General features: G+C 61.2%; 2 protein-coding genes across 2 annotated transcripts in view; one reads left to right on the top strand and one right to left on the bottom strand.

The window, feature by feature from the left end:
• Positions 1–2,892: 2,892 nt before the first annotated feature.
• On the top strand, positions 2,893–5,526 carry CHLRE_15g639500v5 (uncharacterized protein). Its single transcript, XM_043070616.1, has 2 exons — positions 2,893–4,864; positions 5,080–5,526. Exons 1-2 carry the CDS (start codon positions 3,065–3,067, stop codon positions 5,173–5,175), a joined length of 1,896 nt encoding a protein of 631 aa, XP_042916471.1. The 5' UTR covers positions 2,893–3,064; the 3' UTR covers positions 5,176–5,526.
• A 54-nt stretch (positions 5,527–5,580) lies between these two features.
• CHLRE_15g639552v5 (uncharacterized protein) overlaps positions 5,581–8,702 on the bottom strand; it is a 4,392-nt gene continuing 1,270 nt past the window's right edge. The window contains exons 3-5 of the mRNA XM_043070621.1: positions 7,817–7,906; positions 7,203–7,254; positions 5,581–6,039 (exon numbers count right to left, since the gene is read on the bottom strand). Of these exons, the coding sequence (XP_042916470.1) occupies positions 5,900–6,039; positions 7,203–7,254; positions 7,817–7,906 (282 nt within the window). The 3' untranslated portion in view covers positions 5,581–5,899. The remainder of the gene's footprint in view (positions 6,040–7,202; positions 7,255–7,816; positions 7,907–8,702) is intronic.

Here is an 8,702-nt window from a genome sequence, read left to right as displayed (position 1 = left end):
CTTTGATTTAAGCGAAGGTCCGTTGCGGGCAACCTGCCACAGTCGGATCCACAACAATCCAAAGTCGTTTTGTGTTCATGCATGGACAATCTGCATATTAAATGTTGCAATGTGCATCCTAGTAGAAATATGTAACGTTCGGGCAAAGCCGTCCGCCGTCGTAAGCTCAAGCTCGCCGCCGCCGCTAAGGAAGCGCTTGTTACAGTCTGCATTGAAGCAACATTGCGGTCAAAACTCATGAATTGGAGGTCCCTGTCAAATGAATCACCGGTAGACGGCGGAACGTGTGCAATCGGGATGGGTGCCAGAGTGCATGGCTGCACAACTTGGTGCCAACGTCGCTATTCTTTCCGAGGCCTGCAAGTCATGACGCATTTGGGGGTGGAAAATGGCGGCACACTGCTACAGAGCAGACCCAACACCAACCGTAGCACGTATACTGTAGTGTGCTCGACTGCTAGGTTTGCGAGTGTGGAGTATTGCAACCAAGTTTCTGCTCCGCCTTTTCCCCTCGCAAACCTATGATCACCTTCGCCTACTGTCATGTTCCAAACCGCCGTGAGATTATCTGCCTCTTCCACTGGCCCATCATCGCATACCTGCAGCAGTCGCATCCGCTGCAGCACGTGCAAATGCCGCAACTCGCGCCAGATCACCCGCGGGGCCAAAATTCTCCCGGATGTCCGGGTAGTTCACTCCCCTCGCGGGGCTGGTTACGGGACGCTACATTAGCGTGCGAAATGCCAGGATCGAACTAGCGACCTTTAGATCTTCAGTCTAACGCTCTCCCAACTGAGCTAATTCCGCTCAATCGACCTGTCCACCGCCGCCCCCGCCCACCTCACGGACACACGCCGCGCACCCTCCGGCGACGCCGGGCTGGACTCCAAGCTAATTCCGCTCATTCGACCTGTCCACCACCGCCCCCGCCCACCCCACGGACACACACTGCGCACCCTTCGGCGACGCCGGGCCGGACTCCAAGCTAATTCCGCTGCATGGCCCCTCTCGACCCCGCCCACATCACGGACACATGCCGCGCACCCTCCGGCGGCGTTGGGCCGGACCCCACCATCGCCCCCGCAAGCGCGGGCGGCAGCGCTTGCTGCTGAGTCGGCGACACGTGCTCAAATCACCGCCGCAGTCCATGCCCGTGCTGCAAGACATAAGCCGTCGACACAGATGAGCTTAAACGCGCAATGTGGAAGTCAAGACCATGACGTCATTGAGGCCAGCAAGGAGAACAAAAGTGTGAGCAGCGACCGCAGTTACTTGTACCTTGGACACGATAACGGCGCGCCAAGCATTGCGGCAATCGATGGTCCAAAGCTTGGGACACGCAGCGGGTGAAGACGGCTGTTGCGGCAGGGGCTGGCGTGGACAGGGGAGGGGCGTGGACCAGCCCACAACTACCGTAGGCTGTGATGCGTCCTCGACACCGCAAAACCCAAGCAAATAAATCAGTCTGGAACACAGCCAGCTTGAGCTTCGCGCTTGTTTTTGTGCGCCACAAAAGCAGCCGGGACAACCGAAACCCTGGAACAGCCGCCTCCTGCCGGGTCACCCGACAGCTGGCGGCCTTGGCGGCAGCCTCCCTCTTACTTCGGTCGTGTACGCGAACCTGCTGCATGAATCCGCCCGGCGTGTTCCCCAAAGCTGAGGTGCCTTACTTGCTTGGCAGCGTTCTTTAATGAATGCGACATTACGTATGCCCCTGCTTTCCTGTCCTACCGCCCCTTCAGTCTATTTGCACCATGGCGGTCCTCTCGCATGGCCCGCGCCGCCATGCCCTGGATTGGTGCTGCCTCCCTTCCAGGCAGGGGTTGCCCCTCGTCCCTCCCTCCCCATGTCCGCAGCATTTTCCCTGAGGCCCTGAGGAATGACACTGGGGGGGAGGGGACACTCACTCACTCCCCTCCGTCCACGGCACGGGGCGTGTCATGCCCAGGGCTCCCCCGACTCCCACCGGCGGTGTCCCCTGGCGTCCAGCGCCCTCTGGGCGACACCGTAGCAAGCACGTGTGCCGTGCGTGCGCCATTGACGCATGCGGATTGCGGACTTGCGGAGCCTCGTGCGTGGAGGGGTCAACGCCTTCCGGCACTGCGCGCATCCTCGCTCCGTCATCCTGGTGGCCGAGCGCGTGAGTGGAGCAAACAGAGCATGCCACGCGTGGACCGTACGGTCCGCTTCTACCCGCGGTGGCCAGCAGCCCGCCCGCGCAAGATAGATAGGGCGGGTAGATTGCATTGGTTACAAGAGACCTGCTGACGCAGTTCACGACCCAGTGACGTGGAGAACGAACACCCTGCTCTGGACCCCAGGGGCGTGCCGCCTGCAACGCCGTCGGGTAGTGCGTGTCAAGTAGCCTAACTCTTTACTACGTAGAGGCGCTGGGCTCCCCGCCCACGCAGGCACGCACCCTAGGCACAACGCACACGGGGCTTACATGACTCCGGCAGGTCGCCTGTGCAGCACAGGTTTCATGGTGTTTAATGCGGGGGTTCAGGACAAGGCAAGGGCGCCTGAGGGGGAGGGGCAAGCCCCGGCCGGGGTACTACTGCGAAGCTGTAGGTGTTTCCGCACGTACGCTCGGGCAATCGTTCTTACACGAATTCGCCCCTCAATAATTTTCACACCATGGCTAACCGCGTGTTCCAAAACATATGGCACGGTGTATGGCACGGCATGCGCCTTGCGAGCTTGAGTGCAAGGGGGCATATGACAGGCAGGGCCCCCCCACCGCCCGTGCCACCGCCTGCCACCTTGGGGTACGCGCAGCGGTTGGCATCGGTTTCGGCGCTTGAGTCTGTGCGTATGTGTGACGACGTGACTGGCAAACTCATATGTGTACGTTGTTACAGAGAATACCGAGAGTGATACATTCCCGATAAAACACAGACGTTCTGCATGGGCCCCTATGGTTTCGGGCTCGTAATGTGTCCCGATACCTTTGCCATGGCAATTTTGCACTTCTAGCTTGCTCAACGCGTCATATTATCATACCGGTCAACACAGAACTAAGCATCTCGTAACTACTTCCGCCACTGTCTCGTCTTCAGCCAACATGGGCTCCGTAGAAGACCAACAAAACAACGAATGGAAGCGCCTTACGCCGGACCTTGTCCGGAGAGTCGCTGAGGCTCCATGTTTGCATCCAAACGAAGTAGCGACAGGTCTGCGCCTTGTCGACAGCGACACCGCAGCGGCGCTGCGTGACCAATATTGCGTTATCAAGCTGGGTCAGAAGCGAGCAGATCCCAGCGAGCCCCATCGGGCTCAGCAGCCTTGGCCTGGGCACGCCTTTGTGGCGCACTGGGACCGTCCCGAGCCCTGGCGCTCGCTTAGCCTTCCCCAGCGGCGGCGGCTGCTGTGCCTGGCCGCGTCCTCGGGCCACGCGCCCAGCCTGGACGCGGCCCTGGCGCAGTGCGGCTGCTCGCTAATCCCAGAGGTGCTGACGGCGGCCGCCGCAGCGGGCAACCTGGAGGGCTGCGAGCGGCTGCTGAGCGAGGGCTGTTTCCGGGAGGCCACCTCGGCTGTGGAGGCCGCGGGACAGGGCGGCCACCTGCAGGTGCTGCAGTTGCTGCTCAAGAAGGCGGAGCGGGGCGCCCGCGCTGCCTACTACGCTGTCGCGGTCCGCGGCGCCTGCGCTGGCGGGCAGCTGCACGTCCTGCAGTGGATGCAGGACACGCACGGCTTCCGGCCCAAGGCTCGGCACGTGGTGCTGGCTGCCGAGTACGGCCAGGTGAAGGTTATGGAGCTGCTGCTGCCGCAGGTGCAGGCCGAGCTGGCGCCGGCCCAGCCAGGACAGGGTCAACATGGTCAACAGGGTCAACAGGGCCAGCAGGGTCAAGAGGGGCAGCCGGGCCAGCAGGGCCCGGCGCCACCAGGGGATGCCAGCCGCCGCCATGAGGCGTTCCGGCTGCTGGTGGCCATCACGCTGGGCTGCCCGCTGGAGGTGCTGCAGCGGCACTATGACACACTGAGGCGCTGGAGTGGAGGGCCGGCAGCAGCAGGGCACGCAGGGCACCACCAGCAGCAGCAGCAGCAGGAGGGGCTGGGGCTGGGGCTGGGTGCAGCCGCGGGAAATGTGGGGGGAATCACGGACTGGCCCGAGCGGCAGCAGAACCGGCTGCTGATGGCGGCGGCCGCCAGCCCCACGCCGGACTGGGCTGCCAAGGTGGAGTTCCTTCGCTCGGCCTGGGGGCCGGACGCGGCGGCTGCGGTGGCAGCCAGTGTGGGCGACGAGCACGAGCTTTGGGGAGTGCTGTTTGAACGGCCCGACTGCTTGGCGCGGCTGCAGTACCTGCACAGCATCGGCGTGTCAATGGCAACACCTGTGCTGTCTCGTTATGCGGCAAGCGCAGGGCGGCCCGAGGAGCTGGCATACATGTGGGACGAGTGCGGGCAGGTGGACGGGGTTTCCGCAGCAGCGCTGCTGAAGGACTGCGTGTTTGGTGCTGGGACCAGTGAGCCGCTGGTGATGCGCTTCCTGCACGGCCGCGGCTTCCAGTTCACCGCACTGCAGGCGGAGCGTGAGGCGCAACTGGGCGCCTCTGACGCCACGCTCCTCTTCCTCTCGGAGGTGGTGGTGGACTCCATGGATGGTGAGGAGGCGGATGCCGGCGGCGTGGGGCCGAGGGCCCAGGAGGCACGAGTGGAGGAGAAGGAGGAGAGGTCACAGAAGCACTGGTCGTGTGCGTTCCGCAATGCGGCAGAACGAGGCGTGAGCCTGGCGGTGCTGCAAGCACTGCGTTCACGAGGCGCTACTGTGGACCTAGAGGCTGTGGCCATGGGGGGCAGCGTTGAGGCGCTGGAGTGGGCGGCAGCGGAGCTGGGGGCCGATGGTGGTGGCCGTGCACTACAGGTGAGTAGAGGTGGGACAGCGGGCCATGCATTTGCATGCCGGGGTCACTTTGTGTTGCAGGAGGGCAGGGGATCTGGCAGCTGGCCACTATACTTGCCACTATATACTTGCCACAGTGTGTTGCTGGGCTTGGCCAAACCATGATGCATGCTTGCTGATGCCCTCACAACCTTTCCTCACACGGTGTTTCCACTGGCCCGCCTGTCTGCCTACAGGCCCTGCTGAATGCAGGACAGCAGCAGCGAGTATTCCACAGTGGCAACACTGCAACAGTGGAGTGGCTGATTTCACACGGCCTGCTGCAACAGTGATGACACCCAATGAGGTGCATGGCATTGTGCTGGCTTGAACGGACTGAGGTTGGTGGAGTGGTGCAACCACATGCAATGACTGTTGATAGGGGAAGGTAATGGATATCATTTGGTTTAAGAACAGGAACTGGCTTGCATGCATTTATTTTGGCTGTGCTGTACATACAATAGAAGCTGCAGCTGGACCAAGCTTATGTTGTTTGCCACAGTGTGTGGATGCAGGCTAGCCCAAACTGCAAAAATTGCCCATGCCCAATGCATACCATGAAGAACTGTAATTGAAGATGGACACATGTGGCAATGGCAATACCTTGAAGTGATTGTTAACTATGGGTGTAACAGAGTGCCTCCACTAAGCCCTCCATGCTTCCAGCAAGCTCGACTCACGTTACCCCATTGCCAGCTGCTAATTTGAAAGTATCAGGCTGTTCGTTGCATGTGTGGAGCTTGGGAAGCTGCAGCAGTAACAGCAACAGCTTCTGGCCACTACTGTTGGCTGCTGATTGCTGCTAGCTTTCAGCCTCTTTCCGCTATGCATATCCATCCACTACCCAACACAACCACCAGCCACCAACACAACCACCAGGCAGAAGCTCCCCATCCGTCCTCAGTCCTTAGCCCTTCCTCATTGCTCAAGTCAGTCCTCATCAATCCTTCCTCACCACTCCAGTCAGTCCTCAGCAGTCCTTCCTCACTCACCACTCAGTCCTCAGTCCTTCCTTCCTCACCGCTCCACCACTGCGTCCCGCAGCCGGTCCACCACCCCCACCAGTGGGTGCAGCAGGGCTGCACCAGGGGCGGCACTGGGGCCGCGCGGGTGCGGGTGTGTGGGCGCGTTGGCCCAGGCTGAGGACCACTGCCGGCCTGTAGGTGGGGTTGGGGGTTTGGGTTTGGGTTTGGTGTTTTGGGGTGGGGTGGGTGGGAGCAGTCAAGCGGGTCCCACTCCAGGAAAAAGCGTGTCCCCAGGGAGGCGCCCACGCGACGGCACCAAAACCCCTTGGCAGATTGTCCTTCATGGAAGCCGCCACGTCTGATGCTTGAAGGACAATCTGCCAGGGGGTTTTCACCGCGTGCCGTCCGGGGGGTGCGTTTCCCCAGCCAAACCCGAGGAGGCCAGGAGACGTCGCCCCGAGAAAAATGCAGAGCGGGATACAGACTCCGCCACTTAATGTATATGTTACATGCAATCTGTTGGAGCAATAGCGGTTGACAGCAGCCTAAAACGTGCTCGTCGAGGCTCAAGTCGCGAAATTGACCGAAGCCAACATCCTACATAGGCGTTGTTTTCGGGCTTTACCGATTGCCGTCAACACAAATGTATGCATAGGTGTAGTTAGGCTACTGTCTGGCCTGGTATGGCGTGTCCTGGCGAACGCGACATTTGGATGCTCGAGGTCGGCCCCGGCTCGATTCAATGCCCCCGGGTTACTCTAATGACCTAATATGTGGTATTAGATGCTATAGGAAAGGTATTGGGCTGGGTACACGACCGGCCCGCAGGGCCGTGCGCGAGTGGGACCCGCTTGGGACTCGGCAGTGCTCGTATCTTCCATCTACACTGTAGAAATGTGCCCAAAATCCGCCGAATTTTGGGTTTGGGTGCCGCGCATCTACGCAGGTGTAGACGTTTTTGGCCGGTTTTGGCGCAAAAATGGGGGAAGCGTAGACGTTTTGGGGGGCTTGAGGGCTCAAGTGTAGATGCCGCGGTCAGGGTCATCTACGCAGGTGTAGATGCCGGGTGCCTTAGGGCATCTACAAGATACGAGCACTGGGTGGGAGTAGGGGGGGTTACTGGGTGGGGCATAAGGGGGTGGGTGAGGGAGGGTTGAGGAGTGAGGTGCCGTCCATTCACTCCACCCACCTCCGCACGCCCATGCCCACCCACCCACCCACCCACCCACTGCCACCCACACCCACACCCACACCCACACCCACACCCACACCCACACCCACACCCACACCCACACCCACACCCACACCCACACCCACACCCACACCCACACCCACACCCACATCCACACACTCACCCAGCTTCGCCATCTCGCCTTGGCTCATGACGGCACGCAGCGGCTCAATCACCTGTGTGGTGGTGGTGGTGGGGGGGGAGAGCATGGGCGGGCATGGGTTGTGTGGTTGTGCGGGTGTGTGGGTGTGCGATGGGACAGTGTTTAGGCAGGTTGGTGGAGTCCTGTGGGATGCAGCTGATGCCCAGACCCCAGCAGATGGCAAACAACTTGCAACGACAGGGCAGGAGTGCGTACGCGGCTGGTCAAATGCCAGAGTTACTGTACCGACAAGTTGCTGGCTGGCTGGAAGTTTGCTGACGCGCATTCATCACGCTCGGGGTGTGTGGGTGTATGGATGTGTGGTGTGTGGATGCGTGGTGATGTAGTCATTGATGAGGGGAGGGCCTATGGCAACATCACACCAGCCACCCCTCCCACCTAACCCCCATGGCCTCGCCAGCCAAAGTTGCCACAAGCTTCATTGGTCCGGAACCCAAAACCAGCCTGAAGCCCCCCCAACTGTTACCATTGCCGCACCCCCAACCCCAACCCACCCCACCCCAACCCAAAACCCCAACCACACACACCCAAACCACCACCCAACCACCGACTCCTAACCACCCGCCCCTAACCACCTCTGCTTCCTCGCAGCTGAGGTGCTCCTCCTCCACCGACTGGAACTTCTGCAGTGTGGCCGCGTGCAGCGCCCACTGCTGCGTGTCACCCTGTGGGAGCGCATTTGTGTGTGTGGCGCGTGTGTGTGGGGGGGGGGTGGGTGGGGGGTGGGGGGAAGAGGAAGGGGCGTGTGTCTTTTTGTGTGTGCGGCCGGGGGGAGGGAGCTGGGGGTTGTAAATACCAGCCCAAACTAAGTGAATCCAAGCCAAACTAGTGGAGCACAGGCAGAGGCGATCGTTGCAAGCGATAATACTTTTTTTTGTGTGTGTGTGTGGGGGGGGGGGGGGGTGGGGGGTGGGAAGGGCCACGCGTGGAAACGCAGCTAATCCATCTCCCCCTCCTGTTGTACCTTTTGAAGGCGTGTGTCTCCCCCCCCCTACCCGCCCACGACTCTCCCCCTCCTGTTGTACCCGTTGGGGGGTTCCATGCATGTTAAATACCCGTTGGGGGGGGTGTCTCCTCCCCCCTAACCTAACTGCACCTCCCATCCAGTCTCCCGCTCCCCCAACCCGAGGATGACGAGGACGCGTTTTTCGGGCGCCAGGCGGCCTCCCTTGAGGGCAAAATGGCCAAGCATGTGGAGCTGTTGCGCGTCAAGGTGCGAACGCGGATCCACAAAAGCAGCTTTTGCGGACGCGGGTGGCGCTTTTGGCCGGCCGAGCGCGTGTAATGCCTGTGTTGCACAGCGTAGCATGCCACATGCTCAGCCTGCCGCTTCGCACACGTGCGAAACCCCTCCTCTGGTGCCCGACCCCTGCCGGTGCCGCGCCAGGGCCTACCACCCAGTGCCCTGACAGCCTCTCCTCTCCTCTCCCTCCCTCCCTCCCTCCCTCCCCTCCCGGGCTG

This window comes from Chlamydomonas reinhardtii, chromosome 15 (assembly GCF_000002595.2).
Source record: "Chlamydomonas reinhardtii strain CC-503 cw92 mt+ chromosome 15, whole genome shotgun sequence".
In the NCBI taxonomy this organism is placed as follows: Eukaryota; Viridiplantae; Chlorophyta; class Chlorophyceae; order Chlamydomonadales; family Chlamydomonadaceae; genus Chlamydomonas; species Chlamydomonas reinhardtii.
Note: the sequence above shows the minus strand (reverse complement) of the source record. Positions and strands in the feature narration are given on the sequence as shown.